Source organism: Diabrotica undecimpunctata, chromosome 7 (genome assembly GCF_040954645.1).
Source record: "Diabrotica undecimpunctata isolate CICGRU chromosome 7, icDiaUnde3, whole genome shotgun sequence".
In the NCBI taxonomy this organism is placed as follows: domain Eukaryota; kingdom Metazoa; phylum Arthropoda; class Insecta; order Coleoptera; family Chrysomelidae; genus Diabrotica; species Diabrotica undecimpunctata.
Genome location: NC_092809.1, coordinates 12,739,412 through 12,760,364, shown reverse-complemented (window position 1 = coordinate 12,760,364; position 20,953 = coordinate 12,739,412). Strand labels below are relative to the sequence as shown.

The 20,953-nt window shown below is 33.7% G+C and overlaps 1 protein-coding gene and 1 long non-coding RNA gene across 2 annotated transcripts in view; one reads left to right on the top strand and one right to left on the bottom strand.

Annotated features, from left to right (window-relative positions):
* LOC140444969 (late secretory pathway protein AVL9 homolog) overlaps positions 1-4,906 on the top strand; it is a 38,481-nt gene extending 33,575 nt beyond the window's left edge. The window contains exon 11 of the mRNA XM_072536728.1: positions 1,570-4,906. Coding sequence (XP_072392829.1) covers positions 1,570-1,904 — 335 coding nt within the window. The 3' untranslated portion in view covers positions 1,905-4,906. The remainder of the gene's footprint in view (positions 1-1,569) is intronic.
* LOC140444970 (uncharacterized) lies at positions 2,869-18,121 on the bottom strand. Its single transcript, XR_011951353.1, has 2 exons — positions 9,327-18,121; positions 2,869-9,251 (listed from the first exon to the last, which is right to left on the bottom strand). It is a non-coding gene; the product is annotated as an uncharacterized lncRNA (long non-coding RNA).
* Positions 18,122-20,953: the final 2,832 nt, after the last annotated feature.

The window sequence follows — 20,953 nt, the reverse complement described above, 5'->3', positions numbered from 1 at the left end:
AGCAAAAACATAAGATCATGCAATGTAGAAGACATAAATGGATGGGTGACAAAACGGAAACAGAAGTGGAACGAACACATGTTCGTTCGTAGTAGAATGGCAGAGGATAGGATAGTACGAATAACACGAGATAAGTCACCAAATGGACGAAGAAGTATTGGCAGACCAACAAAAAGATGGTGCGCTAATTTAAACAATTTAAGATTGCTAATATTGGCTAATATTGAAGAAGAAACAGGTTTTAAAGCCTACATACAAGAAGGAAGAAGAAGATTCACTTTTGCCCACGGTGTTATGAGCAACAGCCATATTTGGCTGAAAAGATGTGAGGGGGGATGTTTTGCTTCATGGAAAATTCAATCTCTGATTATTATAAGTGTTCAGTATTGTTAATATATGCTGTAAATGTTTGTATGTGTGTATAGGGTTCCTGTTTAGTGAACGTGTGTTGTGTGTTGTATATGTATTGTGTATGATAGAGAATCATGTGTATATATGTACAGGTTTTTTTACAATTTTGGTATATTCTTGGAATTTTCTTAGTTTTCTTAAATGGGACAACCTGTATTTTAGTATTGTAATGAAATGTTATTTTAGGGTAATTTATTATTTCTGAAGCATTCCCTATACCTAATTGCTTTCATTTGTGTTATTTGTAACTCTTTGAGCCAAACATAAATTGCAACAACAATTAGATAAACTTTTATTAGGTTGGCCGTGAAAATATTCAATCAAAAATAATTAAAAAAAAAAAAATACATAGTAGTCGTAGTTAGTGTAAAACATCGAGTTAGGTGTAAAATATTAATACAGTCTGTCCCAAACCGTTCTTTCAGTGCGTCACTAATTTTGACGTCATATAGGATTTTAAGAATGTCAAGAATTATTGCATGACATTTTAGTTAAATTTGACAGTTGAAGGATCGTAATATCTCTTTTTCTAACTGAAAATAATTTAATAATTTTAATATTAGTCTTTGTTCTTTCTCGATATATCTCGGCATATTTAAAATATTTTTATGACAATAAATACAAAATTAAATTTTCACTGTAAAATTTCTAATAAATAATACTAACCTGGAATGACAATTATCATTTTATCAGTTGACATTGTGAAAGTACTGTCACGATCGATACAATCTACGTCAAATTATATTTATACGCATCATTGATTATATATCTATTTAGCGTATTCTAAACACCAACCAATTATACATCCGTAAGTAGAATTAGCTTTACGATAAATAATTTTCTAAGTTCTATATATAATAATCATAGACTCACGTTTTTTTCTGTCACTTCTAGCTTAATGTGTTCGATCGAGAGAATTCGATCAACTATAACGCACTGAAAGAAGGGTTTGGGACGAACTAAAAAACGTTAGCTAAGGCTTTGACAGTTAGACAGTCGTAATCATTATACAAAATCTAAATTTTATGCCCATTAACAAATTTTATATAGTCACATTGTGTTTCGGAATTTAAAATTAGTTAGGGACATTTTGACGTGCTGTATATGTAGATATATTGTAGTGTAATGATTTTAGTTATTTTTGTTTTATTATTTTAGGCGGAGCTCTCTCCCACGCCAAAGGCGCCTTATCATCGTGGTGGAGTAATTTTATGGTAAATCCCGATCAGGGACAAAAAGCACTAGAAAACCAGAGCCAGGAAGAATCCACAGACACAAACAATTTGACTGATAGCTTAACGAACATTCCTTCAAGTATTAATAGTGATAAGGAGAACAATAAAATCGAAACTAATCAAACAGAAGTTAACAATTCCGAAAAAGAGTCAGATATTAAAAATGTTAGTAATGGCAGTGTAATATGTAACGAAAAAAGTAGAATAAATCACGAAATGGAGGATAATCATATCCCAGGTGAAGTACATACAGTTTAGAGCGTTTTTTCAACCATATGAATCTTCCTAATCTACAACTTCAGATAAGACTAATCAGTTAGACAGAAACTTTATTTGTTTCGATCCAAGGCTTCTTAAATATTTTTAATATTCCGCAAACTTTGTAAATAGCATGCATCATGCATTATTTATAATGTTTAGTTTCAGACTGGCAGCAAGAAACTCTCATTTTGATGAAACGATTTATTGTAATTCACAAAGAATTGATCAAAATTGTAACGCTTCGAATTTTTTGTGGATTACAATTTTTTTATATCTGAATTTGAAGGTATAATTATCTTCATATGGTTGTAACTATACAGTGGTGGACATTTATTAGCCTTCTTTTTAATAAACAATAATAGTTTGAAAAATTATTTAAAATCCTTTATAAAAGGTATATTAGTAAAACACCCAATCGAGCTAAATCATAATCACAAAACGTTTTCGGAATCTATATTCCATCATCAGTGTGTCCTAAAAGTACCTACATAACTACTTTAATTAAAGAAGAACGTGAAATTTTAATTTGACCAAGGTTAATACAAAATGTGGTTAATACTTACTAGGTGGTCATGTTTTGAGCCACTAAATATTTGGGTAAAAACCCGTTTAATGTTATTAATTTAAATTTAGGTTATATTATTCCATCGTATATGTTATGATGTTAAAGTTACGGAAAGTGGAACGACGAAATAATGACATATATTGCTCTAATACTATTTGCTTTTGCCCATCGTTTAGCTTAGTAACACTACATTTTACATCTAAAAAATAACGCATCTATATACCTAGGCTATTTAGTATATAACTTTATTTAACTTACTTGAAGCACCTCCGATTTGCCTGGCAGTAACCATCTTGCCTTTATAATCTGTAAACGCAGTACCACTGACTCTAGATTTTTTGATTAAATTTCTTTGGTAATTATCATCATTTCTCACACCTCGCCGTCTTTTTCTAAGATTATCTGATTGAGGTGGCTCCCCTTCACTTTCAGTGCTTCTATTTTTGTCCTAACTAGACATCATCATCATCATTGGTGCTACAGCCCTATAAAAGAGCCTCGACCTTCCCAAGTCTATTACGCCAGTCAGTTCTATCCATTGCCAACTGTTGCCAGTTTGCTGCGCCTATTTGTCTACCATCCTCACCTACACCATCCCTCCATCTGAGTTTTGGTCTACCCCTATTTCTACTTCCCACAGGTTGTGACATAAGGATTCTTCTAGGAGGGTTGTTCTGCTGTGATCTTGCCAGATGTCCTGCCCATCTTAGTCTTCCTATTTTTATAAAGGATACTACGTCTTTACCACCAAATATATGTTTATATCTGTGATATATCTCGTAGTTGTACCTCCTTCTCCAAACACCATTTTCACAGATGCCACCAAATATTCTTCTCAGGATCCTTCGTTCAAATATAAGCAGGAGATTTTCATCTGCCTTGGAAATGGTCCATGTCTCCGACCCATATGTCAACACTGGTTGTATAAGGGTTTTGTATATGGTTATTTTTGTTTTTTGGTTTAAGTTTCTGCTTCTCATATGTCTACTCAGTCCAAAATAGCATTTGTTTGCTAGGATTATTCTTCGCTTGATTTCTTCCGTCATGACGTTCTCCTTGGTGATCAGGGAGCCTAAGTATGTGAATTTGTCCACCACTTCAAAGGTAGAGTTATCAACCGTGAATTGGTGGCCGATGTTTCTGGCTCTATTGTTGGGTGTTGATGCCATTATCTTAGTTTTATTTTCATTTACTTGCAGGCCCATATTTTTTGAGGCGTTTGACAAGGTGATATACATTTCTTCTAGCTTGCGTGTTGTGCGGGCAACTAGATCAACATCATCTGCATATGCCAAAATTTGGGATGATTTATTAAAAATGTTTCCTCTGCTGTCTATTTGGGCATCCCTGGCCGCCTTTTCCAAAGCTATGTTGAAAAGGAGACAACTAACCTAACCTAACTAGACATATTACCAGACAAATGTGATTATATTACTATTAACTGCACACAGCAGTATCGAAGCCGGTAAATCACTGAAAATATTTCGCGACACAAGGCTTGCATTTTAAACCAAAACAGAACACAGCAAGGTCAAATACAGCATGACACAAATTTAAATATTTATTTCTTAAAGGGACTAAGTTAGTTTACTTAGGCCCTTTCTGCGCTAAACCATTATTTTCTCACACAGAAATGCAAGTAAGGAATAATCGAATTTAGTTCATTTCTGCACCAAACGGTAGGTTTTGGGTCAATAATTAATTTCGCGTCCTATTAATTTACCGTCCTATTTCCCTTTTGTCACAACTATATAAAACCTTCACAAGAATAATAAACAACCGACTAACCTATAAACTTGATAACTACCAACCAGTGGAACAGGCCGGATTCAGGAAAGGATACAGCACAATCGACCACCTACATGCGCTTAAAATCTTAATTGAGAAAACCAATGAATACAACCTTCCGCTGTACTTAGCATTCGTAGATTATGAAAAGGCCTTCGACAGCATTGAACACTGGGCGGTGGAAGAAGCTCTGGTCAATAGTAGCATAGATTCAAGATACCGACAATTGATACATGATATTTACCAAAACGCAACCATGACCTTAATTCTGGACGACAAATTAATAACGGATAATATAAAAGTTAAACGAGGAGTCCGACAAGGCGATATAATTTCACCTAAACTGTTTACCTTGACCCTCGAAGATATAATAAAATCAACAGATTGGGAAAACAGAGGAATACGTATTAACGGAAAGTACCTAAATCACCTTAGATATGCGGATGATATACTCCTGATCTCCTCGGAACGACAAGAACTAGAATTAATACTGAATGAACTTCATGAAAAACCACTACAAAAAAGGCCTAAAAATTAACTTCAACAAAACAAAAGTAATGACAAACACGGAAGACCAAGAGGCAATAAAAATACAAACACAAAAAATAGAACAGGTAAATGAGTATATCTATCTAGGACAAGCAATCAGAGCTAACAGAGAAAATCAAACAGTCGAAATATCGAGACGAGTAAGAATGGGATGGGTAGCGTTCGGCAAACTTTCTTACGTTCTAAAAAATCAAACAATCCCTCTATACTTACGAAGCAAGGTATATAACTCCTGTATAATATACACAAAATGGACATTTACACAGGCCAATTTGGATAGGATAAGGAAGGCACAAAGAGCGACGGAGAGACAAATGTTGGGTATATCACTTAAAGATAGAAAACGCAACCAGTGGATCAGAACCAGAACAAAGACAGTAGACGCGATAGAACAAGCAGCAAAACTGAAATGGAAATGGGCTGGACACAATGAACGTCTCCAAGACGGACGATGGAACAATGCCATCGGAAAGTGGCGTCCATACAATGCAAAGAGATCAAGAGGCAGACCACAGATGAGGTGGAAAGATGACATCAGGAAACAAGGAGGTCCCACATGGCAGAGAACAGCTCAAGATAGGGAAAGATGGAAAGAACTGGGGGAGACCTACATCCAACAATGGAAGGATAGAGAATAGGTTCAAAAAAAAGAAAAAATTAATTTCGCATATTAAAAGAAAAATGGCCGAAATAGCACCTAAGCCCCTTAATTCAGAAATAATCAATGCAATTAAAACTGTTTGCAGAGCTTTCGAAAGACAACAATTTTGCACAATCTAGGAGAGCAAAAGAAAATAAACCAATGACGAGCCACAGTTTATAAAAAGAATCCTCGTCTTCTTTTTTCTTTTAAAACACTTGTGATGCCATTTTACACAGCATTCTTTTTAGAAAATAAAATTACTTTATCGAAGAAAATTTCCATTCCATGACGGCAGTAAAAAACAAATTTATAACATGTTAAAATCGATCTTCGGCCACCTGAGCCACTTCCGATGAGTTGTTTATGATGAACACTCCGATGCACGTCGGTAATCTATCAGAACGGGAACAGACGGATATCGCCCCAATACTCAACCATATGTGTGGATGCTTCACTAAACGTGGGAACACAGTTGACCCAACGTTGGAGCCGGTCTTATAATAATTACTATGTTAATGGGAATAAGCCACAATTGAAGGTTAAAGTATGTTTATTGACGTTTCAATTTCCACTTCGGAAATCGTTCTCAAAATACATACATTAATAAATTAAAAAAATTTTGTTTTTTGTTACTTGGTGAAAAATTGCAACTCAGCAATATTGGCAATATCATTTTTAAGTCGTCTACTTTAAAATATATAATATAGTTTTGAATTGGTAATATAAATGAGTCAGATAAAATTAAATTATTAAAAGAATTTTTCACCAAGTAACAAAAAACAAAATTTATAAATGTTTGTATTTTAGAACGATTTCCGAGGTGGAAATTGAAACGTCAATAAACATACTTTAACCTTTAATTGAAACCTCTGAAATAGAAAAAAGAATAGATGCCTTTGAGATGTATATATACAGACGAATGCTGAAAATTCCATGGGTACAAAAAGCTTCTAATGTTGAGGTACTTCGTCGCATGTGTAAACAAAAAGAATTACTAAGAACAATCAAAGAGAGGAAAATACAATACTTGGGTCATGTGTTGAGAGGCGAAAGATACGAATTGCTTCAAGTTATACTGGAAGAAAAAGTACAGGGCAAAAGATCAGTAGGAAGACGCCAGGACTCGTGGCTGAAAGACCTTTGGAGATGGTTCGACCGCTCATCCGCAGAAATCTTTCGCGCAGCAGTTTCCAAAACCACAATTGCTATTTGGATCGCCAACCTTCGAAAAGAGACGGCGCCATGAGAAGAACCTTTAATTGTGGCTTATTCCTATTAAAATAGTAATTACTTTAAAAATGTCACAAGAAAATAGCTTCAGAACAATATTATGAAATTATGACTGGACACGAGCTATTTCGTGTCGTGAAAATCCGCTCTGCATTTTACTATAGAGAAAAATTAATACGACGTCAGTATTCGCTCCGTACGTGACTGACGCGACACCTACCGCCTTCATCTGACTGTTTTGGACCTACCAATTTTCAGGTTAAACATACGACATTATGTTTGACATTGTTAAATACAGGCGAAGTTGACAATTATTAATAATTAACTTTTTAATTATATTTTTTCAGTTTATGTACAAAATAAATGTAGTATTAAAAACTGGGTTTTTCAAAATTCATCATAATATATCTTTTTAACCCCAAACGGAAAAGAAAGGGAAAAATCTAGTACTGGCAAATCAAGTTTTTCACGTGAAAGAGCATATAATTAAAAACGGTAATAGTAAAAGGTATGATATAAAAGCTAAAGTCATCAGGCACTCTGCAGTTAGCTTGAAGCCTTATAAAATATCATTTAAGGTAAATTATTTAAATATTTCCTATTTCAATTGCATAAAAATGAGGTTATGTGATATTTACTTTTTCATATTAATAGCACGGATCCATCTTTTTCTTTTCTCTAATTTATATGTAATCTTTGGGAACCTATAAAAACTACATTTACTATTTTTGCTATTATTAGCACAATTAAATACGCAACATGTATTTGCACACATTTTTGATAAAATTTATGCGTAAAAAGATTCCAATTTTGTCATATTTCGCCGCTACGCACGCTGGCATCGTTTCAAGGTACCCCTACCATGGTCACGCACGGAGCGAGAACCGACTGGTTAAAAATTTATATCGTTTTATAAACACAAAGTTCTACATCTATCGACCATCTACAAAACAACTAATGAGAGCTATGATCAACCGTTCCAAATACATACAATGTCGCTATTTAATCGAAAACTATTATTCTTATTGAATTGAATCCTATTGACGACCACCACAGTATTTTAAAAACTAAACGTTCTAACACTGTTTATTCTCTGTTCAATGTGAAACAGAAAAAATAACTCGTTGCTTTATTTTTAGTTGAAAGTTTATATATTTTTTAAGATTTTATTTATCTAAGATTATATTTTATTTATTTAAATTGTGTTTGTAAAGTAGATTTTTATAAAAGTAGCTGAAGTTATTAGTTTTATACTGTTAAAGTTGTCAAAGTAAACAATAGTGGAAAAGTTAAAATGTTTTTTAAGTCAAATATTCTGGATTTTTAATTGTTTAATTATAATTGATGTCTATAAATAAATATCTACCAAAGTTGTACTGAAGTGATAAAGTGAATATTAGAACTTAACATAATGTGAACTATACGAATATCGAAGGGAAGATATTACTACACATTATGAAGACGGTTTGGCATTAATTTATCTTATGTAAGAAAGCGCATGATTTTTGTTATTTTGCTTATATATTCTTAATATTTCAGTTTTAGTAAATAACAGTAATTTTACAAATCGGCGTCCTTCCATGCACTGTTTATATTTGGAAACACGAAATAATTCTTCTTCTTATTGGTGGCTGCTCTAGAAAGATCTACTGAGCTGCACTCTCTTAGGTTTCTTAGCCAGGAAATACTTCGTCTTCCTATGGATCTTTTACCCTTGATTCTACCTTGCATTATGAGCCTTAATATCTCATATTTCACACCTCTGGTAATGGGGCCTAAATATTCCAGCTTTCTTGTTTTGATGTGCTTTATGACCTCGCAATCCTTTTGTAGCATTCTTAATACTTTTGCGTTTGTTACTCGTTGGGTCCATGGTATTTTCAAAATCGTTCTATAGCATCACATCCCAAATGATTCCAACTTCTTTATATTATCCACTTTTAGTGTCCAGCTTTCTATTCCATACAACAAAGTCGAGAACACGTAGCATCTTAAGGCTCTTATTCTCAGCTCCAGAGGAAGGTCTCGATTAACAAACATTGTTTTCATTTTTATAAATGCTTGTCTTGCAATTTTAATGCGTGTCCTTATTTCTCTTCCTTGGTCATTGTTTTCATTTATCCAGGTTCCCAGATATTTTTAGTTATTCACTCTTTTTACTTGTTTTTTCTCGATATCCAGCCTTCCTACTTTATGTTGCTTAGAAATAATCATGCACTTGGTTTTCTTAACGTTCATTTGTAGTCCATATTTTATACTGACTTTATGTAATCTATTTACTAAGCATTGCAGTGCTTCTAGACTGTCTGCAAAAACAGCGGTGTCGTCTGCGAATCTTATGCTGTTCAAGATTTTTCCGTTTATTGATATACCCTGTTGTTCCTCTGATATTGCTTCCTTAAAAATAGCTTCGCTGTACAGATTGAATAACAAAGGGAACAGGACGCAACCGTGTCTAACACCTCTTTTGATTCCAATACAGATTGACAATAACCCGTATATCTGGAATATCCACATTCTTTTCTTTTAACAGTATTACGAGTTTGTGATGTCGTATTCTATCAAAAGCCTTTTGATAATCTATAAAGCAGACATAGAGACCCTGGTTCATATCTAGTCGTCTTTGCGCAAGTTCGTTAAAAGCTAACAGAACCTCTCTTGTTCCTAGTCCCCCTCTGCATCCAAACTGGGCGTTATCTATATCTTCCTCTATTTTTTTATATAGTCTTCCATATATTATTTTGAGAAATATCTTAAGTTTGTGGCTTATTAAGGAAATTTTTCTGTACTGGGAGCATTCTGTCGCATGTACTGACTATGGTAGTGTTCCACAAACGTGAACAGCAACCAATCTTCGGGTATTACTCTTGGTAATACCCGGATCTTGGTTTCCGGATTCCATAATCGGTAACGGTTTGACTTTTTTGCGTATGTGCCATGATGAATGACTAGGGATGTTCTGTTGAACCTTTAATGCAGTGGTTTCCCCTCACCTTCTGCATTCTTTTGCCGCTGACCAATTTATTGATTCTTCCGCATTTGGAGTCGATTTCTCAGCGCCAGGACAAAAGATTGTCCTACTACCTACCGACTCATCCGCCCGAATCCGTTAGTCGGTAAGCAGGGGATTGCTTATAACGGCAATCACTCGATCCCTATCTGCGTTAGCCATCAACATTGATGTTGCCCGCCTTCTACCACGTGGAGGTACAGATTCGAATTTTTCCTTCATCGAGATTAAGACCTTTCGACGAAATAATTGCGCGGGACTAAATCGAGTGAAAAAGGTGGATGTTCATATCCCAATTGGTCTAATTTTACCTCGGCAACGGCTGGTTCATTGTCTTCATGTAAGGAATTTGTTTTCCGACTTCCGCTTACTATATGTCCCAGATAAGACATTTTTCGATGTTTAACAGTCTTTATCAGTTCTCTATCTTTGTTGACGCTCCTTAGTACTTCTTCATTAGTTTTCCTTGCTGTCCAAGGTATCTTCAGCATTCGTCTATGAACCCACATTTCCAATGCTTCAATTTTGTTCATGATCGATACTTTTAGCGTCCACACTTCTGCACTATACAAAAGTACGGACCAAACACTTAACCATTCTTTGTCTTAGTTCTAAACTGAGATGATTATTGCAAAGAAATGACTTCATTTTTATAAAAGTAGTTTTAGTGTATTCTACGTTTTATTTCTATGTCTGGATCTAGTTGATCCGTTATCACAGTTCCCAAATAAGTTCTTTTGTGAACTTTCTCAACTTGGACTCTGTTTAATTGAAGATTTGCATCGGGATTTGGGTCACGACTAAACACTGAAAATTTGGTTTTGTTTGAGTTTATTTTAATGCCCATTTCCTCTCCTACCTCGTGAATACGATCAAGCAGAATTTGGAGACCTTCAATATTATCTGACAGAATTACTGTATCGTCTGCATATCTAATCACATTAAGTAGTTCCCCGTTGATTTTTATTTCATATGGTTGTCTCTCAAGTGCCTTTTTAAATAACTGGTCCGAGTAAACATTGAACAATGTTGGCGACAAAATGCAACCTTGTCTGACTCTTCGTTGTATGGAGATTTCATCGGTGTAGTTATCTCCAATTTTTACGATAGCAGTTTGATTCCAGTACAAATTTTTAATGACACGAATATCCTTGTCATCTATTCCGATATTTACTCAGTATTTGCATTAATTTTACATGCTGTACTTTATCGAGTGTCTTTTCGAAGTCCACAAAACATGCAAATACATATTTTCTTTGGTCACGGCATTTTTGTAATAGGATGTTTAGCGCAAAAAGTGCCTCCCTGGTTCCCATAGCATTTCTAAAACCAAATTGGGTATCTTCGAGATCTTCTTCGCATTTGCGTCTAATTCTGTTGTGAAGTATTCTTAGGAAAATTTTAAGAGTGTGGCTCATTAGGCTAATTAATCGATATTCTGAGCATTTTCTTTTTGCGACAGAACTTTTTTGTATTTACAACCAATTTAAGAATTAATTTGAAATGAAATATATGACATATGGTTTTACTTGTTAATAATACTTCCTTTATAAATATTACTATGATAAGAGCACCTATGATTTCTATTTTAAATTACTACGATATTATTTATATTGAGGAAAAAATAAGCAATAGAAAGTACTTCCCAATTGTTGAATAAAAAATACATTACTGATAACATTTATATAGATAAAATCCGTTTTATATACTTATGGAATTTTCAATTGGTTTTAATACTTGTTAGCTACTAAACATCTATACTTGTTACAATTTTGTCCATAGGCTGTACAAAACCTTAATCAATTTAAATTTCGAATTAATATGCATTAGTACATACTGAAGGTTTTACAAACATAAAATGTTTTAAATGTAGACAAAGGGTATTAGGAACTAGAAGTGAAATAACAAGCAGTCTTCAAAGTTCATAGATCTACTGATCTGATTACCATTTTTTGCACAAGGCAAAATATCAAGAAAAAATAAACAGAAAACTTTATATACTTCCTTAGACATGCTTACGACACCGTTCGTTTAAAGTGGATCTACGAACATTAAATTTAAATCGCATTAAGAAGCCAGGTAAGTCTAGAGCAAGGATCGGATGGGATCGTAAATATTGGTAGATATGATGGTATGAAATAAGGTGTGGATATTCTCTTAGCGACAAACACACCATGCAACCAACTATGTTAGTAAACTAAAAGTTCTTGACCTCATAGCAAAACTGACAATTTAAACTCTTAAAGTAATTTAATTTTTCAACATAATCTATCCTTACATCAATACATTTCATCCAGCGGTGTTCCCAATGCCCTTATCTCCTCTCTGTAATGTTCCATTGAAAGTACTGCATATTTATAGGTGCAATGGCTTCTTGATTGGTGGAAAAGGGCTAACCAGCGAGGAACGTTATTAGTTTTGAAAAATGATAAATGTCCGAGAAGCTAAATCTAGCTAAATGTTCAGCACTTCATTAATAAAGTTTTCCCAACTCTCCTTAACCAATATACTTTTGTGGGCAGGTATATTGTCGTCGTGGAAATAGATACTTTTTTTCATAGGGACTGTTTTTATCTTTGCTTGTCTTCAGTTTTATTAGAAGTTTGAAGAAGTATTTTCCAGTTTTACCATTTTCAAGATAATTAGCAAAATTCCTTTCGTATTTCAAAAACAACGATTTCATGACTTGTTCCGTCGAAAGCACTGTCGTCGTCTTCTTTGATCCTGAAGAACCGGGTACTATCCTGCCATTTTGTTTCGCTTGTATGGTAGTGACACCATGTGTCATCAACTGTAACGTATCGACGTTAAAATCACTTTTTTCTTACAAAACTCGCCAATCACTTTTCGGAAAGTGTGATGTGGCCAATTTTGCGCAAGATTTTTATGTTTAATTCCTAGTGTGGCATGTGATAACAACTTTATTTTATATCCTTGGACTATTAGCAATTTCACACATGTTTATATATCGGTCTTTCAAAACCAAATCATGAATTTTGTCTTATTATGTCCGATGGTTGTCGATTTTGGACGCCTTTCATATAGATCGCGTTTGAACACTTTTACACAGTTGAAAATTGAAGGTAGAGTCGTGATGTACATTTATAAGCCGCAATTGGCTTTTGGTCGGTGTTAAAACTTCTTTTAACTTTTAAAGAATTTTATCATTGTATGATACCAGATTGTTTCTCTTTCAACAGTACGGATACTTAAACTGCTCCAAATGACTGAACAAAATATCTGCTGCATGGAATGCTTTGCAATGTTACACGACCTCTAATAACACATGTAACACGAAGTAATGAAAAATCATGCTACTAGTATGATCTCCGGAAGAGACAGAGAACTTATTAAACACTTTAATTTAAACGGACGTCAGAACTAAAGTATTTAGATTTATGGCAATATGTAAACAATGAAAAAGGTCAATGGAAAAACAATGTAAAAAATAAAATGGTCTCATATTAAGCTGAAGATATGTACATTGTACATAGTATATATAAGAAAATAAAAAAATAGTTCAAAGTTTTGTCACTTTCAGTACAAATTACAGGAAAATTCTTCCACATTTCGTATGATGTATTTATTTGCTGGTATAAACGCTTAAAAATGTTTGGAAATACAAGTGGCCAGTGACTAACGAATGTGAGCTAATAAGCATTTATAATAAGAAATAAAAATAGGAAATTACAGATGACAATAAAGTCGATTATGAAACGAGCAATAGAAATTAAAGCATTCATTGGAAAAGCGGAAAAGATGGTACTCGGGGGAACCATCAAAAAAGACACTGCTTATAAATATGCAAATTTGGAAATGCAAGTGATCAATGACTAACTATCGTGACCTAATAAGCATTTATAATAAGAAATTACAGATGACAATAAAGTCGATTATGAAACGAGTAATAGAAATTAAAGCATTCATTGGAAAAGCGGAAAAGATGGTACTCGGGGGAACCATCAAAAAAGACACTGCTTATAAATATGGGCGATCACAGTAGAAAAACTAGAATTAATAACCGGAACAATAAAACAATAGCAAGAATCAATGATTGATAGCAAAGAAAACAGGAATGAAATTGTTCAGACATCAGACTTTTAGTTATATACCAACCATCTCGATATAAGGTGTATTGCAAACACTAAAAATTTACCGCCATTATATATGGAACGTCACTAAGAAATCATAAAAAGGATATACCTTGTTATCGTATCCAAACATTTATTAAAGTTTTATGGTAAAAAAAAATCAAGTGGGCTGACTTTAAACATTAAACACTTTCCATTGCCATTGTTCATTGACAGTGAAGCTGTGGCGAAACATTTGAACAACTTATAAATTAGTGTAATGATAATTCTAAAATTTACACAAATGTAACTCAATACTCAATCGTGGAATACTGTAAATCTGTTATCTATTTATGAGGAACCACTTTATATTGTAAAAACGGGAAAGGTAACAATTTTAGGCAAATACTAACAACAACAAAGTAAGTTTAAGATTTCAATATATCAGTAGATCCTGACAACAATTATAAACGCATATATAATTTGTATTTCTCAAACTTACACTCACTTCATATAAAACTGCTATTTATTTAAATAACTGATGGGTATATCAGCAACACACAATACACATCTAAGGACGAACTTTCCCAAGAGGGAGTAAGATGTGTACGCACTTAAAATTTTCAATAGCAAATATTCATAGAAATTTTATATATTGACTTTCCATTTGGGTCCATTATTCAATAGAGGGATAATAAACAAAGTAAATATCAGTTTTCGATTCATCGGATTTTGGATGGTTTTTTCAGACAGTTGCTTATATTTCACCCCAAGAGAAAATTCAAGTGGTGGTAGGCCAAGCGATCTTGTAGGCTAAAGTTCCTATAATAATAATAATATCGTATGGCGTTTTTGCCGGGGAGATCGTTTTCGGATTGTTTCGGCGCCAATTGCATCTTTATCCCTGTTACAAGTAACTAATGTCGATGCACATTAGACCAGGGGTACGGCCCTTTGAAACAAGGTGACGGCTTCACGTTACATTCTCATCTGTTCCAGCTTAGAATGAAAGTATATTGGCCGCTGAGCTTCGTCGCACCCTGTATCCTTGTGAAATTATGCGATAGTCAAAACATCTGCAAACAGTATTACAGTTATAATAACTGTTCTTACTTCACTTAACTCAAGTTCTATGAATGAATTCGTAGAAATTGCATTTCAAACTCCAGGTTTCACAGAATGAAGTGGTTTCCCATCAGTAGAGAATGGATTTACAGTATTCCACACTTTTTTTTTACCTATTCTCTATCCTTCCATTGTTGGATGTAGGTCTCCCCAAGTTCTCTCCATCTTTCCCTATCTTGAGCTGTTCTCTGCCATGTGGGACCTCCTTGTTTCCTGATGTCATATTTCCACCTCATCTGTGGTCTGCCTCTTGATCTCTTTGCATTGTATGGACGCCACTTTCCGATGGCATTGTTCCATCGCCCGTCTTGGAGACGTTCATTGTGTCAGCCCATTTCCATTTCAGTTTTGCTGCTTGTTCTATCGCGTCTACTGTCTTTGTTCTGGTTCTGATCCACTGGTTACGTTTTCTATCTTTAAGTGATATACCCAACATTTGTCTCTCCATCGCTCTTTGTGTCTTCCTTATCCTATCCGAATTGGCCTGTGTAAATGTCCATGTCTGTGCTCCGTAGTGAGCACCGGTATTATATAGGAGTTATATACCTTGCTTCGTAAGTATAGAGGGATTGTTTGATTTTTTAGAACGTAAGAAAGTTTGCCGAACGCTGCCCATCCCATTCTTACTCGTCTCGATATTTCGGCTGTTTGATTTTCTCTGTTAGCTCTGATTGCTTGTCCTAGATAGATATACTCATTTATCTGTTCTATTTTTTCTGTTTGTATTTTTATTGCCTCTTGGTCTTCCGTGTTTGTCATTACTTTTGTTTTGTTGAAGTTAATTTTTAGGCCTTTTTGCAGTGATTTTTCATGAAGTTCATTCAGCATTAATTCTAGTTCTTGTCGTTCCGAGGAGATCAGGAGTATATCATCCACATATCTAAGGTGATTTAGGTACTTTCCGTTAATACATATTCCTCTGTTTTCCCAATCTACTAGTATTCCACAGTACATAACATAATTGAGTATTGTTCTAGTTCATGTATTCTATAAATAGAACCATGTTTCATAGGTGAGAAACACATGTATTTGAAGATCGATTCCATTTTCTTGAACAATTCACGGTATGCGAAATATAAAATGTTCAAAATATTTTCCTTCCATATAATTACAGTGGGTCATTCCGAACCTAAAGTCGTTTTCGTTCTTCTCTATTTTCGATATTAACGGATCGTAGGCACTTTAAAAGTAATATAAATCTTTACAGGGACATTGTTAGCCTGAAAATGCCAATTACTGTTCCATCTATAGCCTAAAGATCCTCCAGATTTAACCTATTTGCTTTATAAACGCCTGATAGATATAATAATCCGAAAATTGCACGAATTTATTCTGCATCCGTAGGCTTGGTGATATACTTATGTTGGTCATTATAATTCTGAACGACTAAACTGTTTTTTTTATTAGTGCCTTGGACAATATCTTCTACAATAATATTATCCATGAATAATTCCCAGCAAGAAATGGGCAACTTGCAATGTTTTCTATTATTTCGAACACCAGGAAGTAGAATAATTAAAATTTCTTGTCGTGTTATAACCGATTTATTAGGACAGTTCTTTGACCATTTTGTTTTCCCACCCTGTCCGATAAAAAACTTACGATTGTCTTACTCTATCATCTTCAAACGTATTGTTGTGTTGAGAAGATTCTTCCGACGATGATTGATTTTCCTCATTAGAAGTTCCAGGATGACAATTTTCCACTGATTGAAGTTGGTTTTCTAAAACATCCTCACTGGGACGAAGGCTAACCTGCTGACTTTCATTTTCAGATTCGCTTTCTGATCTTAACTCTGATCCATGATAATTCATCCTGCCAAAGCTTCAAGCGGGTTTGAAGCTCCTTTCTCCTAACTACACATATTTCTGTATGAAATTAATAATATCTAATTAATTTTAAATATTCCTACCAATTCAATTATGTTTCTGTTAAAAAAATCAAAATAAATTGTGGTAGTATATGAACTTACCTGTTAAAAATGAACCGGTGTTGTGGGGTGAAAATTAACAAAAACTAAATAATATTGAACTTCAACTGTGTGGTGGGGTCAAAATCACCCACAAGTCCAAAGAACGCGACACCACTCATTTAAATCTTGTTTATATACTGAAATTTATTATGCAATATAAGGTCGGTTATATTATGGGAAGGTACTCGTGGCGCCAGAAGAATCTGGCGATGTTACCACTATTTTAACAACCGCTAATGAACGACGTGGGTGATTTTCACCCTGCATCACAGTTACCGGGTTAAAATCGACAGATATACACAAAACTAGAATGTTAGGTGAATCCATAAAGATAAATAACTACCAAACAACAATACGTAACGCGAGTATAGCTTAGTAAATTTTTGACCCACTTCACAAGACACTGGTACATATCGGATATGGAAGAAAATGTATGTATGTATGTAGGTTCTTCCTTTAAAGCAAGATTTAAATTCTTATGCTTATAATAACCATCAATTATAACATTTATATTATATTTATATTATTACATTTATATTATTTACTCACGTACTTTACACACAATGTCAAATATTTGATCATTGCTAAAGAAGTAAAAACAGAATTGTTGTTAACTTTAGATGAAGCAGTAGGTACATTCTCTGAATTGATGAGGATTAATTCGAGTAATTATTTTTTACTGATAACTGCTAAATTATCCGCTGACTTGTTTCTTACAGCGAACGACAAGATCTCCACTATCAGGAATTTGAAACATAGGTTACTGTAAAGTTACATGCTCATGCCAATATGCTCTGGACCTATTAGAGATCCAACCAGTGAACAAATCCATTAGTATTTAACACATTTAAGTAAAACTCATATATTTTTAATAATGCATTAGTGATTATAATTATAGAATGGCGTATTATTTTATCTACACATATTTTAAATACTTGAATTTTTAATCGTATGAAACTTGATCAATTATAAGACATTGAAATAACATTTAAACATATTCTTTACCAATGATTTTATTCGTTTATGTTGTATGAAGTCTCAGAATATGTACTTAATTATACTTATATAAAATTATAATTAAAATATTTTACCACTTTATATATATAATAAAGTTTCTGATAATAAAGTTTTGTGTTGTTTTGTAGTACGAGGAAATAATATTAGTAGTGCCAATATGTTTTTATTATTCAAGATTAATTATCAGGAATTTTATACTGGTTTTTTTATTAGCTGGCAGTTAAATATTTTAAATAAATGTTTTGTTTACACTTATTTGTTTTATTACAAGAATGAATCGCAAGGCTAAAGAAGAAGTCGTTAAAACAAAAAATCAATATTGAAATAATATGTGAGAAGAAGTAAGCAACTATCTAGGGAGTACTCGTATTAGATCAGAAGAATCTTCGAAGTTGTTGAAAAACCTCAGAACAAACTGGAATGCCTATTACGGTCAACTAATCGCTGCCTAAGAATTACAAGGTTGTATGATACAAAATGTAGAAACTGAGAAAAATGACTGAATATTTTGACCATTAGATTTGGTATACAAGAAAGTATATTTGCTTTTGTTTTAAACATAATAGACGAAAGTCTACTACAAAAGCACATTAAAAAAAAGGAATAGAAAATATTTCCTTTTTTCCATATTTTTATTGAAAAAATAAAATAACAGAATTTCGTGACTCTAATAAAAAACGAATAGTGCAAAAACATGAAACATAAGTCTTTGTAACATTATCTTCTGATCAGCAATCTCAGTTTTACTGTTAATGTTGAGACATGTTGGAAAACATGTGAACATAAAAGTTTCTGCCTACATCTGGCATCCACTTGTACATAGATTTCAGAGCTTCCACCGTGTTTTGTGCCAAAGTGACTTTAATATCATTTTTGTTTATTGATATTGGTATATGACATGTGTCAAGAGCAAATGAAAATTACCCACCCAGACGAACTCTATTATCGGTCCCAGCGGGAAATAGGAGTAGAGGCAGACCACGACTGAGATGGAGGGACGGTGTGGACGAGGACGCAAGAAAAATCGGCGCGGCAAATTGGCAACGGTTGGCGTTGAACAGAAACGACTGGCGAAATAGACTGGGGAAGGTCAAGGCTCAACTAGAGCTGTAGCACCACTGATGATGATGATGATGATATTGGTATTTCGTCATTTCCAGCAGTATGTCTCCTCGCATTCCGTTGACAAAACACAGTACTGCGTTACTCTTTTCAATATCCGTCTATTTCTCTTCTCTCCGTAAATTTTTTTCTTGTAAGTGTTTTTCATATTGCTTTTTCTTTTCTTCATTAAGGGTGTTTTCTTTTTTCTGGCAGTCTATTTCAGCACAGAGGTCACACAGATCTTTTGAAGGTTTATTTAATGAATAAAATATTTTGCCATAAACCTTAAGTTTGACTTTCTCCTTTATGAAATCCCGTGCGTATTGTACATTTTTTGCAGTGATAGGTCACCCTCTAAATATTTTCTTTTAGTATCAGCTCTACAATAACTGCTTTCTATTACAGGGAACATATTAATATGTTCTCTAACAAAATTGGAAGTTGCATCTGATGAAACTTTTTTCTATGCTCTCCCTGAACACTTTGACGAGTTGTGTTCGTTTCTGTAGAATTTTTGTATACGGTGTAAATATATAGGTTTTTGATTTATACCTAGTGTTTCGCAGTTAAACTGTTTGCAAACCTGTATTTAGTTATTACTTAAAATAAAGAAGAATTTAAAGGTTTTAGTTTTTTTGAGTTTTGGGCATTTTTTCCTTTTCTCCTTCGATGTGGAATACTCATTTCAGTTGTGTATAAAATAAACATCCTTTTTTCACTGCTACTAAGCTTGTAATAATCAGAAAATAAATTTTTTCTGTCTTCTTCGCTTATATTTTTGGCACATTTATAAATGAATTTCTCGAAGCAGTCTTTATGTGTTTTTATCTCTCTTGCTGGTCTTAAGTCTGTTTTAGCAGTTCAAGTACACTGCGATTTGAAATGGGCGTATCACTTACTTTTCTACACTGCTTACGCCAGACCATCTTTACTCAGTGCCGCGGGAGGACGGATAGTTTAATGACAAGAAATGCATTATTCTCCATTCAAATTAGTTTTAACACGAACTAACTGACCGTACGTTCATAAGATTTGACGTCACGAAGGCGATAACGATGAAACTAAGCCCAATGATGAGTAACACGTTTCACTATTAGATTTCAGTATTTTTTAGCAATTTTCTTTAAAATTGGAACATGCTTTTCTCGACGATTACTGGACACAGAAAGGTAAAACAAAAATCAACGATTACAGAAAAAAAAACTCTTTCGAGTGATGGGCGTAAAAAGTTTGGTTATAATAGAACGTTAAACAGTATATTCCAATTTTTCAACAGAAGTTTTAAAAAAATAAAAAAAAAGTAAAACCATCAGTTTAAAGGCAACATAATTTCGAATAACGTGTCCAAATTTCGAGACATTTTGTCAGTAAATAACAGAGAAAACACTGTCCCTAGGTTTTGGTGCACCGATAAAACAGCCTTAACTACTTTCGTGAGGAAATGTATTCTAGTTATCTATCAAAATTTTGTTTTCTAATATTGCAGGCCCAACGCTCGGGATTTCTAGATCTCTTTCTAGTACGTTTTTTCTCTTGTAAACTGTTATTATTTTTCTGTAGTTGATTTTTGGAATTTTCCTCATATTGCTGTGTACAGTCTGTCCCAAACCCTTCTTTCAGTGCGTCACTAATTTTGACGTCATATAGGATTTTAAGAATGTCGAGAATCATTGCATGACATTTTAGTTAAATTTGACAGTTGCAGGATCGTAATCTCTCTTTTTCTAATTGAAAATAATTTAATAATTTTAATATTAGTCTTTGTTTTTTCTCGATATATCTCGGCATATTTAAAATATTTTTATGACAATAAATACAAAATGAAATTTTCACTGTAAAATGTCTGATAATACTAGCCTGGAATAACAATTATCATTTTATCAGTTGAGATTGTAAAAGTATTGTCACGATCGAGAGAATCTGCGTCAAATTATATTTATGCGTATCATTGATTGGATATCTATTTAGCGTAT